Source organism: Aythya marila (genome assembly GCF_965140915.1).
Source record: "Aythya marila genome assembly, chromosome: 3".
In the NCBI taxonomy this organism is placed as follows: domain Eukaryota; kingdom Metazoa; phylum Chordata; class Aves; order Anseriformes; family Anatidae; genus Aythya; species Aythya marila.
The window spans coordinates 91130223-91151599 of record NC_139044.1 but is presented as its reverse complement, the minus strand read 5'-3'; the positions used below and the strand labels follow the sequence as shown (position 1 = coordinate 91151599).

Sequence of the window (21377 nt, the reverse complement as noted above, 5' to 3'; positions counted from 1 at the left end):
CTTGCAAGACTTGTTCTCTAGACCCTTTGTTGGCTTTGTTGTGCTTCTCTGGACATGTTCTAGCATCTCACTATCCTTCTTGTAGTGAGGGGCCCCAAAGTGAACACATTATTTGAGGTGCAGCCTCACCAGAGCTGAGTACAGGGGGACAATCACTGCCCTAGTCTTTCTGGCACATTGTTTCTGATACAAGCCAGGATGCTGTTGGCCTTCTTGGCCACCTGAGCACGCTGCTGGCTCATATTCACCTGGCTAGTGACCAATACCCCCAGATTATTTTCTGCTGGCAAAAAATAATTATCCCAGTTTATTTTCACATGGCAGAAGGTTTGAAGTGAAGTGTTTCAACAGTTTTAAATCTTTTTAAAAGGTTTCTTGAGTAAGTAGTAAGTTAAAAAATAATTTTTGTAGACCAATAGTAATTTTTATTCCATCTTTTCTGATGAAGTTACATTTTATCAGATATTCCTCAAAAAGCTTTACTGGCAGCTGAAAAATCATCACTACAGATTGCTTTAAATTTAATATAACAATTTTCTGATGGGAAGACTGAAAAAATATTTTTATAGCACAAACTAATATACATCATTTAAGATTAATTTAATCTGGAGATGAATCTTGGATAGAAGTCCACCTTCTGCTGATCATTCATTCCCTTTAGTATCAAAAAATACACGTACATATACCATAAACCATGTGACAATGATGTCAAGATGGCATATCCCTCACAGGCAACAACCAGAGATTCCATCTAGGCATCAGATACAGAAACTGTGACTTTTTTGCCTCAGTCCTTACTAGCAAGAGCTCTAGCCACATAGCCTAGGCTTTAGAAGGAGAAGGCAGGGACTGGAAGAATGATGAACCACACACTGTAGGAGAAGACAAGGTTTGAGACTAGCTAAGGAACCCAAGGTGCACAAGTCCATGGGACCCGATGAGATACATCCATGGGTCCATAGGGAACTGTCAGATATAGTTGCTAAGCCACAATCCATCATATTTGAGAAGTCATGGCAGTCTAGTGAAAGTTCCCACTGGAAGAGGGGAAACATGACCCCCATTTTTAAGAAGGAAAAAAATGTAGAGCCGGGGAACTAGAGGACAGTCAGTCTCACCTATGTGCCTGCCAAGATCATGGAGCAGATCCTCCTGGAAACTATGCTAAGGTACATGGAAAATAAGGAGGTGATTGATGACAGCTAACAAGACTTCACTAAGGGCAGATTGTGCCTGACAAATCTGGTGGCCTTCTATGATGATGTTATAACATTGCTGGATAGGGGAAGAGCAACTGACATCATTTATGTGGACTTGTGCAAAACATTTGGCACTGTCCCTCATGATATCCTTGTCTGTAAATTGGAGAGACATGGATTTGATGGATGAACCACTCAGTGGGTAAGGAATTGGCTGGATGGTTGCACTCAAAGAGCCTGTGGGAACTTCACAAAGTTCAATGAGGCTGAGTGCAAGGTCCTGTACATGGGCTGGGAAAATCCCAAGCACAAATACAGGCTGGGTGGAGAATGGATTGAAATCAGCCCTGATGAGAAGAACCTGGTGGAGTTGGTTCTTCACTCTTGAGAAATCCATGTTACTTAATGACCGATTGTTATCCTTTTGTTATTTTCAAGTGCTAAAAATGCAGTTCATTTTCCCATCTTGTCTATTTTTTTTTTATAAGAATTTAAGTTAAACCTGACAGCTCGTGTTCACCTCTGTTCGTATCTACTCTTCTGTTATTTGACTATTTGACCTGTTGCAGGAAGCACGGTCGAAAGCACGACAGACACACCGTAGAGTCAGATCATGCTCCATTTTATTGCCCGAATAGCCTAACTTTTATAGAGAACTTAACAGGGGTGGACAGTGTTTCACACAAGATTATTGGTCAAAAGCACTCAGACAAACAGCTACAAGAAAACAACCCCACCTGCAAGAAAACAACCCCCTTGTGATTAGCAGTCACATAGACCTTGTCCTTGAGGCCAGCTACTGGTAACAATATTTTCCTGAATTCCTCAATTGGGCGATGTGGGAACACTGTCATGGGAACTTCTCATAGTTGCCCTGGTAGCTTGGTTTGCTCAGCTACAGCAAGCCATGGGATTTTTGCTGTTTCAAGAAATCCCTCAACAATTCCCCCTTCTTCTTTTGAGCAAACCAAGCCTGACACAGCAGTTTTACAAGTAACTCTTTAGCTATACTTACAACACACAACGATGATTACCACCACCATAAACCAAATCCTTAATCCCCTTGTGATTAAACCCAGCAACCATCTACACTTTGTTTCAAACAAGTCAGTGAACCATTGATTGAAAGGATTGATACCATATTGAATCTTTCTCATGTGCTCTTTCAGGAAAGTAATGGATTTGTGAATTGACACATTATGATCAAAAAGGTTTAAACAGTACATTCCCTTAAAGTCCTCACACCCATTCCTTTGAGCCAAAAGCAAGATGTCAATAGCAGCTTGATCCTGTAAAAGCAGATGTTGCAGACTATTTTGATCTGGTAACATCTCCTCAAGTATCTCTGTCGTGGCATAGGCTTGCCTCTCGGCCCAGCATACCAATTTTTCTAAGTTGTTACATGCGGCCGCAGATGCCACTCCAGGCACTGAAATTGCTAATGCCGCTCTAGCTGCAACCCCACACAATTCAACATTATCATTGCAATCCAATGCAAGCAATGTCCATTTATGTCTGGTGATCTCACGCAACTGTAACAAGCTAGGAGCAAATACAATGAGTTTATCTATGTAACATGGACATCTGATAGCATTTGCAGGGATACCTTGCCAGGCCCCATCCCCACAAATCAGAAGCACATCAGGAGGTAAGGCCAAAGCTGTACAATTGTTCCAAACACTGTAGTTGTTACCCCTTGTCTCCATGCTACAAACCCCTAAACCCTGCTTAGCAGCGTCATTGCAATCACAGGTGTTATTTGTGTCTTTGTACCAGTATGACCTTTTCCAGGTTCCTGTAGCAGGAATCATCTGATATCCACGGCTACGTTCACTTTTGTAGCCCCCTTTCAGGTTGATACACATTTGACTACAGATACCAAGGTTTTGACATTCATCAATGTCTCCACAGTTTCTCTTGTCTATAAACTCAAACCCAGCTGGACAGTCACATTCATTTATGATGCATTCCTTCAGGGGCTCATCACCCCAGTCCTTGCAGTCTCTCTGCTGGTTACACACTTTATTGATATCTATGCATTCTCCACTTCTGCACTTGAATTTGCCAGGTCCAGAACACTGAATAACATTGTTACAGTTTGCTTCATCAGTGCCATACAGACAGTCTCTCACACCACTGCACTGCCTACTCCCATGGACACAGTTCCCATCTTCACATCTGAAATGGTCTGGCCTGCAGGTCCGAGAAGGGCAGTTAATTTCATCACTTCCATCCTTGCAATCAGGATCTCCATCACATCGCCACTTCTTGTGGATACATTCACCTGAGCCGCACTGCACCTCACTCGTAGCACACTTCACTGGAGGTGCAGGCTGGCGGCCACACTGCTCCAAAGATTCATCCGAGTGGTTGGAGCAGTCAGCATCATCATCACACACCCAGCTGATAGGGATGCAGGTAGAACTCTTGCACTGAAACTCATGAACACCACAGGTAGGAGGTGCACACTCCAACTCATCGCTACCATCACTGCAGTCATCTTGAACATTGCAGACAAAGCTTTTGGAAATACATTGCCCACTACTGCATGTGAATTCTGCTGCACTACAAGTCACAATGCCACAACTCTCTTCATCTTCTCCACTGTCGCAGTCCTTTTCACCATCACATTTCCAGGACACTGGGATACACTGGGTTGACTGAGGACCACACCTGATTTCATTTACCCGGCATGTTCTCGTATGACACAGCTCAGCACTCTCATCAGACCCATTTTCACAGTCCGGATCCCCATCACACTGCCATCTATTTGGCACACACTGACCACTGTTGCACACAAAGTCAGATTCAGCACACGTCTTCTTCACACAAGCACTCTCATCACTGCCATCTGAGCAGTCTTCACATTTTGCTCTAGCACCGTCGGCAGCAGTGCACAGGCCGGCGAGGGCGAGCAGCAGGCAGAGTGCCCCGCAGCGCGGCAGCGCCTGCCGCCGCCCCGCACCGTCACCTGTGTCACTTATACTACTCCTATTACCCATGCTGTTAGTGTCAGTGGCATCCTCCTGGCACCGTTTCCGTCTTTGTCGCCCCTTACTCTCCCCCTTTTCTTTTTGCCACTGACCATTCACCACAAATGGATGAGACACATGATTACTAGTTAGGAAAGAGAGTGTAACGTCTGCTATACGGCTGCAGGCCGTGCCAGCTGCAACCCTAGAAGCTGTTTGTGAACGAGCCTGACGGTGGTCATTTGGCGGTGTAATCTGCGTCTCTGCTCTCCTGCCCTGCAATAGAGCTAAATCGTCATTAATAGTCTGTAGAATGTGGCAACCCCACGGAATGTTATCCAGAAACATAGTTATAACACCGATCTGGGGACGAATAGTCTTTTTTTGCATTGCAAGATAACTTCTTATAAAAAGAATGCCAGAGAGAAGCAGCACAGCCGCTGCTGCCGCTGCCTCCATGGTTACGTCAGACAGGCTGCAGAGTCCTGATCTCCGCCCCTCTGCTCTGTGCCGACTCGCCACACGGTGAGGGTCGGCCGCCATTGTCCACTGACGCCTCTGGTCTCCCGTAGCAACTCGATCTCGGATGGCCCGTATCGCACCGCGATTCCGCGTCTCTCCGCGATTCCGCGTCTCACCGCAATTCCCTTTTCCGCGTCTCTCCGCGATTCCGCGTCTCACCGCGATTCCGCGTCTCTCCGCGATTCCTTTTTCCGCGTCTCTCCGCGATTCCACGTCCCGCCGCAACTCTAATTCCCGCGGCCCTCCGCAAATTCCACGTCCCGCCGCAACTCCGTTTCCCGCGGCCCTCCGCAAATTCCACGTCCCGCCGCAACTCCGTTTCCCGCGGCCCTCCGCAAATTCCACGTCCCGCCGCAACTCCGTTTCCCGCGGCCCTCCGCAATTCCACGTCCCGCCGCAAAACCCCGTTCCCCGCGGTTTTCCGCGTGTCTCAGCGGGAATACCACGCCTCACCGTGAGTCCTGTGTACCGTGTTTCTGGGCCGGTGTCCGGTCCGCTCAAGCGCCGGTCGGATGGGCGCTCCGAAGTCCCGACGGCGCGGCGAGGTCGCGGCGCCGCTGGTCCCGGCGCCGCTGGTCTCCTGGTCTACCTGCGTTCGGATGTGCCGGCGCCGCTGGTGTCCCGCTGCGCTGCGATGTTTGTCCCGGCGAAGCTGCGATGTTCCGTTCGGGTCCTGTTCAGGTCTCAGCCTGTTCGGGCGCCATATGTTGCAGGAAGCACGGTCGAAAGCACGACAGACACACCGTAGAGTCAGATCATGCTCCATTTTATTGCCCGAATAGCCTAACTTTTATAGAGAACTTAACAGGGGTGGACAGTGTTTCACACAAGATTATTGGTCAAAAGCACTCAGACAAACAGCTACAAGAAAACAACCCCACCTGCAAGAAAACAACCCCCTTGTGATTAGCAGTCACATAGACCTTGTCCTTGAGGCCAGCTACTGGTAACAATATTTTCCTGAATTCCTCAATTGGGCGATGTGGGAACACTGTCATGGGAACTTCTCATAGTTGCCCTGGTAGCTTGGTTTGCTCAGCTACAGCAAGCCATGGGATTTTTGCTGTTTCAAGAAATCCCTCAACATTGACCTATCCACAAGAACAAAGCACTGAAATTGCTCAGAATCTTTTCTAAGTAGCATGCTGGAGTTCTGGCTAAACAGACCTTCAAAGTATACATTTTTATCTAAGTGTTTTCTAGGTTATTCTTTTTTTTCTTATGTTTAAAGATCTTTATTGTGGACTGTTCAACTGTTCACTGTGACTTTTTTTTTTTTTTCAACATCCCTTCTGTATAAAAACTTTATACAGAAAAGTATTTATACAGTTTTTCTGTATAAAGATTTTATACAGAAGGGATGTTGAAAATTTCTTGGCATTTCATTTCAAATATGATACGTCAACAACTTAGTCTCTTTTTCTAGGAAAACCTTTTTGATATCTTATAAAGAATTGCCCAAGTATCAGATGTAGATTTCCTCCCATCATTTTTTATTTTCAGGTTACTTTGTTTCTTCTTGGATATAGAGCAAAACAGAAGAACAAGAGTTAATTATCTAGAAGTTTCTTTCAAGAGATGTGACTCCATAAACTTTGCTGTTAGTGATCTTCAAATTTATCTGTAAATCTCTGACCTTTCTGTTACTCTTTCTCTTTATTCTCCCCTGTCTAGAATTTCTTTCTGATAGTCAGGGCTAATGAGTGCCTCCCTTACCTCTCTCGTAGCAGCCCGACTTGAATGACTTTTTCTACTGCTTTGGACAAACTTAAGCCATAAAATTTAATAAGATGTAAGAGAACCATTGTTCTCTCTCTCTCTATATTTTTTTTTAATCCCCTCCCCCCCTCTAACCAGGGTAGAAGGACACAAGGCCAAATACAGCTTCCAGTACTCTAGGAACATTTTTGTCAGTTCCAGTAAAAGATGGATTAGACCTAGAGAAAAAAGGATTAAGTAAGAACAGAGGTGTACTCTATAGATCTTACAGAAATACACCAGAAGACTTACAGCTATTACAACAGAAGTTTGATTACTGTAGCACAGCAGGCAACTCCAGTTTCTCTTTTATTTACACTAAAGTCACAGAATAAGATTTTATTCTGACTGTGCTTGCTGCCTTGGAATGTGTCAGACTATATCTTATCATTTTATGGTATGATGTATTAGAACAGGACCTAATGCTATTTTACAGCTGGAGAATAACATAGATGAAGAAGAAAAGGAGAAAGAAAAACCTTATGAAATAATAGCAGTTATCCATTTCCATTTTACAAGATGGACTTCAAAGAGGTCAGTGTTTGTGGCTTTGTTTGGAAGTATGACAAGACATATTTAGAAGGCAATGTATATCACTGTACATATCTTGTTTCTTATTAGCAATAGGTAATTTATTACCCTTTCCTAGCTTATCTGTTCTAATAATTTATATAAAAACGTCAGACATTTATACATTCCTTTGTGTATAAGAAAAAAATGAGACTAAGAAGTTGCCTAACAGTAATAGCCTTGATCTTTCTATATAATTTTATATTGCATTGTCATAGATAAGTGTAAAATATCACTTCACAAAAATTCAGCAGATAAAGAAAGAATTCTTGAGTCATACTCCTCTCTTCTGCCCATAAAGGAGTGACTGTACATGCTACTTTGGTATTTTTTAAAACAAATTATGTGTAACAAGACCAAAATAAATATTACAGGCATTTTCTTCCAAATAAGGCAAAATGCATGCTGAAAACCTTAAATATAAATTTGCATATCCAGACAATTTTTAAAGGTCTTTAAGGATGCTGTCTGATTTTTAGTAATTTTTCTCCCCCTGTGAATATTATCTAAACAAGTATAGCAGGTACCTTGTCTGGAATCAAAAATCAGTTAGAATCAGGGAAGAAAGAACACTGCTAATAGGTCAGTATATTACAGTTAGTTTCAACTTCTAAACCAATGACATATTTTAAACAAAAAACATAGTTCACAGATTAATAATCTAGAACTAAAAAACATAAAATCATACAGCTCAAATGTTCTTGGGTGTATCAGAAAATAAAGAAACTAAACATCTTGATTGTCATGTGATTTAAAGCACCTATAGTGAGATTAACTCAAATTAAAATTATGTTGCTCCAGAAAGCAGAGCCAGAGCTATAACACTTCTTTAAAAAAAAAAAAAAAAAAAAAAAGGAAAAAAAAGAGGAAATTCAAAAAATATTAAGTTATTAATTAATTAATTAATTAATTTTCAGAATGCTTGTTTTGCAAAAGCGTATTTCTTAGGGAACTTTTTTTTTTTTTTTAGTCTTTATTATTTATTTATTTATTCTCACTGATAGCTTACAGGTAGCTTACAGGAAGATTTCTGCCTGTCTAGAATTGAAACAAAAGTCCATCATCTCTTTCATCTTGCTTCAATGCTGATATATGCAATAATCATGTTTCAGTAGAATATATAGGTGGTGACTTAAATATATATATTTTTTTTCTGTTTTGTTCTTTGGTCCTTTTGACAGAATTTATCTATAATTGTTCGCTTCTATTACTTACTTTTAGTGATAAATCTTAGGTATCCAGCACCTGTTCCCTATTGCTAGTCTGCTACCTTAATGTCTATCATCATCAAAAACTTGTGTCTATTGTGCTGAACTATTTCTTTCTGAAAATAATAGGAATAGTGTTTCAAGCAAAAAGAATTAAAATTTAATGAATGGAAATAAAGTACTCGATTAATTCGAACAAACTCTTCCTTAAAACCAGTAAAGGAGACTGATAGAGAAATTTTAATTTTTGTATGTGTTTACCCTCAAAGCTTATATTTATTTGACAGATCTAAATAAGTTCCAAACACTTAATATTTATTAGAAATAAACATCTGTGAATTTCAAGAGAAATACAGCATATGTGCTGAACTATGTTTTCTATAGAAAAGCAAATATAGTAATTATAATAGTAATAATTAATGTATATTTTCTAACTTTTGATAATTACACAAAATGTAACTTATCTTAATATCTTTGGAAAAAAAAATCAGCAAAATACGAACCTTCCTGTAAAATCAGCACAAGCAGTGGGCAGTGACTGTCTCCCATCAGTCACATCTTGGACACATTGCCTGCCTTTCAGAATTCATGTATCAAAAACAAGGAGACAAGAGGATGAGCTGCCCCCCATAGTGTGATTTGACACTCAATTAAATTAAGAACTCTTCAGAGTAATATTCTTATCTTAGAAACAAATTAGATTTATAACAGAAGCTAAGTCTTTACATTAAAAGAGAATGGTTTCTGAAGTGCAATATATACTTGGGTATACATTTCCTCAAGTGTGTAAATTTTTTTTTTTTTTTAAGTAAAATTCAAGAAGACAAAAAGGCAAATAAAAACAAAAATCCGTTAGCCTGCTATTCATGACATTCATAGTATTAAGGTTAGCAAACAATAAATAAAGTTTTGCTTTTGAACTATTGTTTTTAGAATTGACAATAAACAACCTCTTTGACAAAGAAGAAGCATGTAAACATTACCTTTCATCCATCGTATATATTCTAGTTTATCTTTTGTAACTATGAAAGGCAATAGTTATAAGATCCAAATATGATCCTTTATTTCTCACCAGATAAGTACACCATTTGATACCAGAAAAGAGGTAGGTTATCAAAGAACATAAAGCAACAGCTATAGACTTTGCTAAGCCTGGTCAGGCAATTCTGTTAGCTGAAAACGTCAAGATTTTTATACAACATTTATATTTATACAACTGTTACTTAAATGTTAATTACTTTTCAGTATATTACAGGAACAGAAGGACAAGATTAGTTTGAAAGTGAATTGTTGAATAAGGAAGTTATTTTAGAGAAGGGTCGGAAAGAGTAAAGACAGAGCAAAAATACAAATGAAGAATTAAAGAAGTGTATAGAAATGTCTAAGGAAAAGATTAAATGCCATCCAAAATACAAAATGTTAATATTGCTAAATAATGGCAATAGAACTAAGACCATTTTAGTTTTGTCCATATAAATACACTCCAGATTTTTTTTCAAATAGTAGATTGCAAACAACATAACAGAACATAACTCCAAAACCTTTACATCCCTGATTATAAATTTGAATATATTCAGACACATGTTGGACAAATCTCTTTTTAGTTAGATACCTACTTTCCAGAGAGAGAAGTTTTGGAGCACACAACTCTCAAACATATCAATCAGACATATAAAATCTATGTTTAGTAGATGCAACATAGTAACTACAGAAAAAGTCTGTAGTTTGATTATCACCTTATCTGCTTTGCAAATAGCATGATTTTAAGCATATTGACTAAAATTTTAGGTGTCTATAGCTATGTTCTGGAAAAGGATGTCTAAATATAAATGTTTTTGTATTTCTAATAACAGAAACAGAAGAAAATAGAGAGTATCCAGAGACTGTCAACACGAAAGGCTGGGCAGAGCAACAATCAGACTAAAATTCAAGCTTCAGAAATCTGTAATATGAAGAAATCTGACCAAAAAAAAAAAAAAAAAAAAAAAAAGATGACATAAAACATGAATGTTGGCACGTGAATTTATTTCAAGGGACAATGCCTCATCCCATGCACATACATGCATACACATATTTCCTTTTCATGGTAAGGGGAAAGTATGAGTGCTCCTGCTTAATGAAAATTGCTTCATTTCTCATCATCATGGAATATCTAAGTGAAATGTATACATTACTGGCTTCATTTTTCTTTAAGGAAGTGTCTTGTATAGCTGTTTTGGCGTTGCCCAAGGTAGGTTTTGAGAGGTAAATTGAATTGGAGTATTATAATTTAAAAATACTTATAACATTGATTGTTTGCCTTCTTCTGGCTAGCTATGCCTGACTTCTGGCTAGCTATGCCTGACAATGTAGAAGAGAAATGAGGAATTATTCATTATTCTTCTAGTCACTGTCTGCTTGGAGCTGACGTGACAGAAATGAAAACTTTCATGTACTTGCCTCTACATGGTGACTAAAATAGGCAGATTTACACTAAGTAATGCATCCAATTTAATTTGAGCTTTGTTTTTTTCACAAATTGGTTGCTTTATGTTTATTTATTTATAGTTTGTTTGTTTTTTCTTTCTTCCTCTGAAATGGGGAACAAAGTTTATTATCTCCAAGGTATGCCTTGAAGATGAGCTAAAAACTTTTGAAGATATGAAGCTTGGTGTAATATAAGCACCATCTTTAAGATTAATTTTAAAATATATGTGGCCAAACAATCAATGTGGTGCATGAGTAGTTACTCTCTGCAGTCTTAGAACAGTAGAGATATCAACATATGGGTAGTAAAATATGATTTTTTTTTTAAATAGAAAATTATAATTGTTTGTACTGCTACACATTTTCTATAGCATGCAATACTTTGCAGATAGTTTTTCATAGTGAAGCTTCTCATAAACAGCCGGAGTGCTCTTCCTCATTTTCTGAGAAATTAATTAGTGTTTTATCTTACTCCTTTATTTTTCTCACCAATGACAGTAGTCTAAATAAGCCTAGATACCCTTATACATGTAGTCAGTTGTCTATGCAGTTATTTTTGTATGATTACCCTTCCATTTATCATTATGGAGGTTTTGTCCTGTGCTGACCTTGTTCTAAACAAGCATATGGCGATGAAACATGTCTATTTTCTATAAAAATGCTTGGTTTTAATGACATCTGTGCATACCATTGACAAAAGGATCACACAGTGAAGAATGAGAGTGTGACAGATTCCATTTATAGGGTACATTAGACAGAAGCTCACTGTCATACTTTTTTTTTTTTTTCAGTAGAAGACTCAAAGCTTCAATGGAATAAACAATGGAGCTTGTTTACTATTGGGCTATCTATTATCCAATACAAGCAATGCATAAATCTTCTAATTCCTCTGGTAAATGCTGGGAGTTAGGAATCTGGATCTTCTACAGCTCAGGTTCTTCTTGCCCACAGAGATTATATGCATGCATCCAAAACCTGAGGTTTTTCACATTTGAAAGGGAATTAAGTGACTTTCAAGAAATGATTAATTGGTTTACCTAATAAACCTTAGCTTTCTGTTTGTTTGTTTCCTTTTTTTTTCCTTTCTTTTTGTTGTCAGGGGTGATCGTATGAATTTCCTGTTATATGTCAATGGCTTCTATTAGCAAGAAACACATAAATATGGTAACATATACGATCAATAAATCAGACAATAAGAAAAATGTAGCGATGCCAAATATAAGAAGCAGCAAATGAAAAATTAATCATCAGTTGAGGAGCAAATCACTTGTAGAAAAGTGTAAACTTGTTGAATTGTGAAATATGTCTGTGAATGTTTGAACAAGTCGTCAAACTGCTTAATATTTAGAGAACAGACATCTTTATTCCATTATGTTACTGCCCGTATAGCAGTTTTAGAAATGAATAGACTCAAGCTGAGGGCTATCATAGAGATTTCTTCACCTGGGGGATTTGTAATAAGTTATTAAAATATTTCTCAAGAGATCACTGTTTCTTGCCTGCTTTTAACAGTAACTCAATGTCTTATTATCTACTTTGAAATAAATAATTTATTTCTATTAGAAAAATGTCGAAATTTTAAGTCATCTCTGTTAGGATTGTAGGCTAGAATTGACAATACAAATGAGCTGCTAATCAATAGAAAAATGTCTTTATTTTTAGCCACATAACTGACAGCACATTTTTGGAAAAAAGGGAGAAAGCCAGCAGCTTTTTCTTGTTCTATTGCAAGAAGTTTTCACTTACCCCTATCATGAAGCACTTACACTGAAAAGGATAGGAACACAGAAGAAAATTGGAAATATAAAAGAGAAAGTAACTTAGTAAGGCTGTTAGACCTATTAAGTTTGGTTCCTTTTATAACAGTGAGAAATTTGCCATCTTCTTGCCTATTGGTAAATTTACTTTCCCTTCCTTCATCATAGCCTCCCTTAACACCAAATCCTATAAGAGATTTTTTTTAATGAACTTTGTGAAGTATGTTGCTCGTCTCATTTGCCCTTTCTTAGCTTTTCACTTCCTATTTTCATCACAGTGCTTTCAGCTTCCATGTTTTGCCTTCCCCTACACTTCATTTCATGCTTCTTCATGCTGCCTGTTATATGCTGGTGTATAATGAATGTTTTGCATTCCTTGGTTCCCTTATCATTTTACTTCCTTTCTTATCTTTTGTAGAAACTGTCTGTAATTAAAAGGGATATCTATTGCAAGAAATGTTAATAATTCTGGCTTATTTTATCTTTTTAACTTACAAAATTAAGCATATTTCAGTATTCAAGCACAAAAGGTCACCAAATGATTATCTGTATAACAAGAACACAATGAAATCTCACCTGAGTAGAAATTGCAGTTTTGTTTCCTGTCATACATTTATGTCCTCTTTTTAACGAGTAATAAAGGTTAGGTTTAAAAATTAAAATCCTACTATGGTTTTGGGATCAATATCTAACAGAAGGTACAGGTATCATGGAACCTGACAAACACTTTGAATACATAATTACCACTATGAATTCATGGATTACATGATCACTTCAGAAATGACCTGCTGTGTTTTTAACAACATTTTTGATCACTAAATCTTGAGAGCATATTTTTCTTTAAATGAAACTTACACGTTAAGGTTTGTCTAACAATTTTAAAAAACTTAAAACATGTATGGAAACTTAAAAGTATGAGAATTCAAGTGTGAAAACTTAAACCTTACTGTATTGTCACCTTGTTCTTTCAGTGAAAATAATGAAAATAACAATTGATGCATACATTTTGATAATTGATGCATACATTTTGAAATATGATTTACAGGTATTACATATACCATGCAATAGCATTTTAATTGCCCATTCTGTATATGACTTAAAAGCAGAATAATGTTGTATTACAAAATTGTTAAATACCTCTTATATTGTGAACGTAAAGTGGGAAAACTGATGTCTTTGTTGACCTGACATTTATAACTTTTCATTTTGTAAGCAGCAGGCAGCAATTTCAATCCAATTCCTTACAACTGAATGGCCAAACTAAATACATAAATAAGAAAAAACTAAAGTGTTAGAATTAATTTATATAATTTTATCTGTGTTCTTAAGAAAAGTACAGGCTGTGCAAAAAAAAAGTTTGAGTCTATCTAACTGTTAGCAAATCTACAACCTGTCACTTGATCCCTAGAACTGTCTTTAAAGAATGGTATGACTTATTGAAGTGTGCCCTCCATTAAGTTTATGGAAAATAAGAGTTATTTAGATAGTATAATAAGTATCAGGATAATCTCCTTTGATAAAAAAATATTCTCAAATAATGTAGGATGAGATTCTGTACATGTGCATGTATATAAATATGTGTGTATAGGTGTGCATATCTGTTGCTAAATATACATATGAGAAATAGAAGAGGCAATGAAGAAACTGAGGGAACAGCACAAAATTGTGCCAGGGACAGACATTCACACTGGACATTAGGAGGAAAGTCTTTACTATGAGGGTAGTCAAACACTGGAACAGGCTTCCTAGAGAGGCAATTGATGCCCCATGCCTGTCAGTGCTCAATAGGTATTTCGATAATGCCCTCAATAATATATTTTAATTTTTGGTTAAAGGGTCAGGCAGTTGGACTAGATGATCTTTGAAGGTCCCTTTCAACAGAACTATTCTATTCTATTCTATTCTATTCTATTCTATTCTATTCTATTCTATTCTATTCTATTCTATTCTATTCTAGTTTATGGATTGCTTATAAATAACACTGATGACTCTGTCTAGAAGGGCACATTTATTTATTCTTACTCTGTAAAAGTAGCATTTAAATTAAAGCCAAAAAACCTCATCTTCTTTTTCAGGTTTATTTTAAATGTATTGTGGGTTGCTAGCTTTTATTATGTGTCAGAAATCTAACTGTATTAAATACATCCATCCCGAATATCTAGCTTTTTATGAACCACTTTGGTATAATGTAACTATTTCAAATTACAGATTGTACAAAGTTAAACATAATCAGAAGACAAACAGCTGAGAGAGAAAATTTAAACTGAGAAATATAAATGGCAACAATCAATCTTTTGAGAAATGTCAGTAGATACTTAAAAAATAGAATACATACAATTAAACCATATGTGTAGATAAAATAGTCTTAAAAATAGCGAACAAGTATAACACTGGGTAAGTTCATAAATTTTTTTATTTTTAGGAAGTTGCAGAATAATGATAAAGGAGCCTAACTATCAGAAAACAAACAAACAAACAAACAAACAAAAGCAGAAATATGGGACAAAACAAACAGGAAGAGCAGAAAGAGATGTAAAGGAAGTTTAAAAGTATAAAAGCAAACTTAGAGTGGTGGGTTGACCAAAGCTGGCAGCTAAGTCCCGCACTCGATTGCTCTCTTTCTTTCCCTCAGCAGGGTCGGGGAGAGGACTGGAAGTACTGAAGTGGTTAAAACTGATGAATCCAGATAAAGACAGTTTAATAAGTGAAGGAAAAAATAAAACAAAACAAGTGATGCAAAGGCTGTCAGTCACTATCTCCCACCAGCAGACCCATGCCTAGCCAGTCTCTGGGTAATGACTACTTTGTGAAACTGCCCTTGTCCCAATTTTGCTGCTGAGCACAACATCATATGGTATGGAATATCACTTTGGTCAGCTGTCCTGGCTGTGTCCCCTCCTTGAACATCCCCAGCCTCCTTGCTGCCAAGGCAGAGAAGGCCTTGACACTGTGCAAGCATTGCTCAGCAATAGCAAAAGCACAGGCGTGTTATAAACACTTTTGGTCACACATAAAAAGCAGATAAAAAAGTGTTTTATATGTGTATCAACCAGACCAAGTACATTGAGCCAATCAATGGGAGGAATGCCCATTAATGACTCATATTTTTTTAATCTTTCTTTTTGAGTGTTTCTTCTCTGGTGAGGAATAATTTACAGACTATTTTTAAATTATTCCTGCTTAATTCTGAATAATGGTGGTCTTTTCATTTCGTTTCGTTTCGTTTCTTTTTGTTTCGTTTTAGAGGTAAAAAGAAGTGATAATACTGAAGGTGAAAATAGGTAATTTTTTCACATTTTCAGGATCCAAGCCTGTTGTACAGCAATATGTTTGTTCTGCGCAGGAAGGATGGGTTACACATTTGCTGTTCCAGATTCTGTCCTAGTTCCCCATATAGGACAATTTTGCTTAGCCTGGTTATCATCTTTGCTCCACCCGTCTCTTAGGTTGAAGCTAGGATTGATCAGCATGCTTCTATTTTATTACCATAATTAATCATCTGACATTTTTGCTGAGGCATGCAGAAAATTCTAGCAACCACCCTAATATAGTGATGTCTGAATTTCTTGAGACCATGATTTATTCAACATATTATTTAATACATCTTAGAAAGCTAAAATAAATGGCACTCTTTCCTGTGCCATGCTTAAACAATGTGGTGGTTAACGTAAGTATTACAGGGGTGAAAGGAAGAGAGGAAGGACAGGTTAATCATTACATTGCAGAACTGAAAATGAAAGAATAGACCAGCAAGATTATTTTTCCTACTTCCCTCCTTTACAAATACTTTGGAATATTTGCAAATTTTATTCTTGCATTGAGTGTACCTGGAAAGGTTTTGGTAGTGGGAAGCTACAGGCCTCTGTGAGCAGAGCCCAGCAGCTGCCCCATGTCAGAGCAGAGCCAGCTCCAGATGGCTCCAAAAGGGACCCGCTGCTGGCCAGAGCCAAACCAGGGAGTGACGCTGGGTGGGCCTCTGGGAGAGCAGACTGAAGAAAGGGGAAAAAAACTGCTGTGCAACAGCAACTGGGAGAGAGGGGTGTGAACCAGCACTGCAGGCCCCAAGGTCAGTGCAGCAGGAGGGCAGAAGGTGCTCCATGCATGCAGCAGCAGTTCCCCTGCGGCCTGTGGAGAGGCCTTGGTGGAGCAGGCTGTCCCCCTGCAGCCCATGGGTCCCACATGGAGCAGATCTCCATGCTGCAGCCCCCCTGCGAAGGAGGCCCTGGTGGAGCAGGTGGATGTGACCTGGAGGAGGCTGCGGCCCATGGAGAGCGGGGGCAGGAGCAGGCCCTGGGCCGAAGCTGCAGCCCGTGGAGAGGAGCCCACACAGGAGCAGGGGTCTGGGGGAAGCTGCCACTCACCCGTGGGGGACCTGTGCTGGAGCAGTTTGCTTCTGGGGGATGGACCCCGTGGTACGGAGCCATGTAGGAGCAGTTCTTGAAGAGCTGCTGCTTGTGGGCAGCCCCCGCAGGCTCAGTTTGGGAAGGACGGCATCCCGTGGAAGGGATGAAGCGTTAGGTACTGACCACAGCCCCCATTCCCTGTTTTTCTGCACTGCTCAAGGCGAGGAGGTAGAAGAGTGTGGATAAAGGGGGTTGAGGGGTGGTGAAGGTGTTTTTGGTTTGCTTTTAGTTCTTACTGCTGTAATCTGTTAGCATCAGGTAATAAAATACATGAGTCTCCCATACGCTGAGTCTGCATTGCTGGTGATAGTACTCGGTGAGGAATCTGCCTGTCTTCAGCTTATGAGCCTTTTTCCATCATATTTGCTTCCCCTGTACTGTTGAGGAAGTCGAGAGAGTTGTGTGGTGGTGGTGTGCTGCCCATCAATGTTAAAACACCACAGTTCTTTTGAAGAGGACTCACTGTCATAGCCTGTGCTAATTTTAAAATGGTCCCCTTTCTCCTCTAGACATTTTATGACTAAAATATACAAAAAGTAACAAATAAATGGCCTTTAATTTTTTAAAGATTTTAATGAAAAAGTGAAATGAGCTATCAGACCTTCTACATTAGCAAATGTCTGGACATTATCAGAGAGGAGTGCCATTATTAGAAAAATAGCTAAATGTATCAAGATTCTCAAAAATGTAGAAGAATTAATATAGTTAGTAAAAATATATTTAACAAATATCTGAGAAAAACTAAGGCTTGTGTATGGATCAGGCACAGATGCAAAAAGGAACTCCTGGGAAGGGGTCGTACTGAAGCTCCTTCTTAGTCATCGCTACCAGAAAAGGTGTGGCTTTGCAAAAAATGGCAGATGGCTTTCCTGCCTGGGGAACAACCTTCTGCACAACCTTCAACCTCTAACAGCTCTGATAATCAATGACCTCAGCGCTCTTCCTGGACTGTGAGTCAAATGCTGTTATCTCTTGGATGTGGCCACCCACAAAAGTTTCAGTATAAAGACTTTGCAAAAGAGATAACATGTTGGTTAACAGACTGATAACGGACCAGATAACAGACTGGTCAACAGCATTTCTATAGCTGAAAGGATGAGCATGCTTAGAAAGAATGCTATGCTGGTATGTTGTTATAAAGAATGATGATGTTAGAGGTAGAAAGAGGAAAAAAAAAAGACTTCCAAATTGTATAATTAAATTGTAACTTGGAGCAAGAAATTGATAATAGAATTTTTAAACTATGTTCCAAGAAAATCATTGTTGTTAAGCTGAGGAACAGTTTCACATAAAAAATATTTGACCCCCTTATCAGGCAACTTTAAAGCAAAAAAATATTCTTTACAAATTGTATATTAAGGGTAATTGTGCTGTAGCAGTGTGAAAGACAGAATGATTCCCCAAATAGTTCCCATCCGCTGTTTCAATTAGTCAATCTATTTTTTTGCAGTCACAGAATGTGACAGTTTTCCTAAACTCTCTTCCTGGAGTAAAAACTTTCATGTATAAACTTCTACTTCATAAAAACAGTTGCCAGAAATGTTTAAAAGAAAGTACAATCTTATTTCATGGTACAGCAAACTTTAGAACAGGGAACCTCCCAAATAAAGAATTTGATTTATAATTTTTCTGTGTATGAGTTTACTTTTAATCAGAACTACTGCTTCTCTGGTTCAACATATTAAGCTGAACAAAAGTTGATTCTAGCTTGAATCCATCAGCCCAAACATATCAACTTTTAGGATTGTCTGCTTCAAGAAAAGTCTTCTTTAGCAATCTTGCTAATCATGCACTAATGCCACATACAAAATAAATATTTATTTATTCAGCTAGGTGTAGCAGGTGTAGCAGGGGTGATACATCACTGAGGCATGGATAGGGATGGGAAAGAAGCTGTGTAGTAGACGTTAGCTTTTGTAAAATACATAAACACGAGACTGCCTTGTAAGAAACTAAGAAACACTCTGCATCATCAGTGCAATGTTGCATCTAGCCCAGAATTGTGAGGGTGGCAAAATGAGAGACTGTTTAGGGAGAGCATATTCCAGCATTCTAGCCATTTCCAGCAGTCTGTTCCACTCTGTATTAAAGATGTCAGAAGATCCATTGGTATCCATTTTGTATCCATTGGTATCCATTGGTAGCCTTTTTGTTTGTGTGCTTGGCTAATCCATTGCCAAAAATTCTAATTAAAATCGTCTAGCTAGATCACATTCTATGGTAACAAATTTAGAAATGAATGTCATCTGTTAAAAGTTCTTCTATGTGTTTTAACCCCAGATCCTACTGGGTTCTTCAAGTGCCTTCTTGTTTCTTGGGAAAAGGCTTTGGTAGACAACAGCGCTGCTTTCAGTTTTGTCCATGCTTTCATGATTTTCTTTCAAAGCTTCCTTTCTCTTATCCTTTTCTTTTATAAAATCGCTTTTTCATAAGGCAGTAACTCTATTCCAGTGATCACTTTTATTGCCTTTCTGAATGCCTTCTGCAATTCCAACATCTTCTAGATTGATAGTTTCTCAAATACCAGCTAACTTCTCTCCAAGTAATAAACTTGAAGTAATAAACAGCAACACCTTACTTCTTCCTTGAACTGTGCTTCTCTAGTGTACCATTTCAAGTCAAGTTTTCTACGACAGGTTAGTATTAACCAATTTTTGCTACAACATTAGTGCTTGTTTGTCTTTTATTTATTTATTTATTTTCTTTTTAAAATTCAGTATAGTTGTGAAACCATTTTCTAGTGGAAGGTTAAATTAACACATAGGGAAAAAATGACTTTTGAGAAGTTTTAAAATATTCATACAGATGTTGACTTTTGAAAAGCGTTGTCTATACGCTATATTTTTTCCTTTCATCTACAAAGTTGATTGATACAAGGTGACATCCTAATGATTATTAAAGACATTTTTTTGATATGGCCCAAATGCTTGCAGTCTTAAAGACTGCATATAGGGACACGTAATTCAATTCAAATACAATTAGAAATATTACATTTACAAAGTATAGATAAAATGGGGTAAAGATTCCTTTTTCAGTAATAGACTCATAAAATAATTTATGTTGGAAGGGACTTCTTGAGGCCACCCAGCCAAGCCTCAATGACGGCAAAGCCAGCTAGATCATGTTGTTTAGGGTACTGTCCAAACCAGATCTGAATGTCTTCAAGATCAGGGATTCCACAAGCCTTTTGGACAACCCATTCCAATGGTTAATCATCTTAGCTTTTTTTTTTTTTTTTTTTTTTTTTTTTTTTTTAAAAAAGAAAACAATATCTCATCAGAATTTTCCCGTGTTCCAACTTGTGTTCATTTTCATTACCTCTTGCCCTGTCCTGATTTTCATCTCTAAGAGTCTTTCTCCAATCTTCCCACGAAGTATTTGTATACCCCATAAAATCTTCCCTTAGACTTTTCTTCAGGCTGAGCAGGTTTAATTCCCTCAAACTCTCTTTGTACTTCAGGTATTTCAGGCTCCAACCATCTTCACAGCCCTTTGATAGACTTGTCCCAGTATTCCAACATCTTTCTTTTACTGGAGAGTGCAAAACTTAGACACGGTCCTTCAGATACAGTTTCACAAGTAATGAGTAGAAAAATAATCACCTCCAGCCTTGGTACACTCTTCCCAATGCAGCCCAGAATGCTCCTTTGCTCCAAGAGCACATGGCTGACTCCTGTTCTACTTGATGAAAACCAGGACTCTCAGGTGCTTTTCGGCAAAGTTGCTTTCCGGCAAGTTGGTCTCCAGCCTCTCTAGTGCATGGGATTATTCCTCCAAAGGTATAGGACTTGCATTTTTGTTTATCGAACTCCATGAGATTCTTGTTGTTTATCCAGTCCCTCTGAGTAGCATCCCTAACCGTGAGCACAACTACTGGCTCAGTTTAATATCAACTATGAATTTCCTGAGAATATAACCCACCCCATCATCCAGGTCACCAATGAAGACTTTAGACAGCTTTTGACAGTATCAAATCCAGATGAATGCCAATAGGTAACAATTGCCAACTAGGCTTTGTACTACTGACCACAAATCATTTAACTGTGGTGTAGCAAGATATGATGTGGCTCAGTCTTCTGCCTCTACAGGGTATTTGGAAAGACCTTACTGCTTGATCTCTTACATTCATTCTTTGTGATGGTTTGCAGTCTGCTCATCTTCTTCATAGCTGACAACATCATACCCACCCCAGGAAGAAGAAAGCAGTATTCCCTGGAGATCAAAACCTGCATGGCAACATCATACTTCAGTACTACTGTCTGTATCAAGACTGATTTGCCTGGGATATTTGCTTCATCTGATGCTGAAGACTGTCCTGTACCACACAGTCCAGTCCACACAGTCCACAGACCATTGCATGGGTCTCAAGTCCTGAGCACAGTTTCAAGGTCTGTCTTGCACTTGGAAAGCCTTCATTTTCTACACTCCATAAGCTGTGCTCCTACCTACCAGATTTGTATCTGCTCACCAAGCAGCAGCTGAGTAGGTGCTTGACACTCCCCAGTTAGCAGTCAAGTGAAGA

The 21377-nt window shown here is 38.5% G+C and overlaps 2 protein-coding genes across 2 annotated transcripts in view; both read right to left on the bottom strand.

The window, feature by feature from the left end:
• The window catches only part of EYS (eyes shut homolog), a gene marked incomplete at its 5' end in the record, with an annotated part of 718160 nt that overhangs the window by 580821 nt on the left and 115962 nt on the right, over positions 1 to 21377 (bottom strand). The window lies entirely within an intron of this gene.
• Positions 1871 to 4263, bottom strand: LOC309876427 (very low-density lipoprotein receptor-like). Its single transcript, XM_082756682.1, has one exon. The coding sequence runs from the start codon at positions 4199 to 4201 to the stop codon at positions 2201 to 2203; it is 2001 nt and encodes a 666-aa protein (XP_082612808.1). The 5' UTR covers positions 4202 to 4263; the 3' UTR covers positions 1871 to 2200.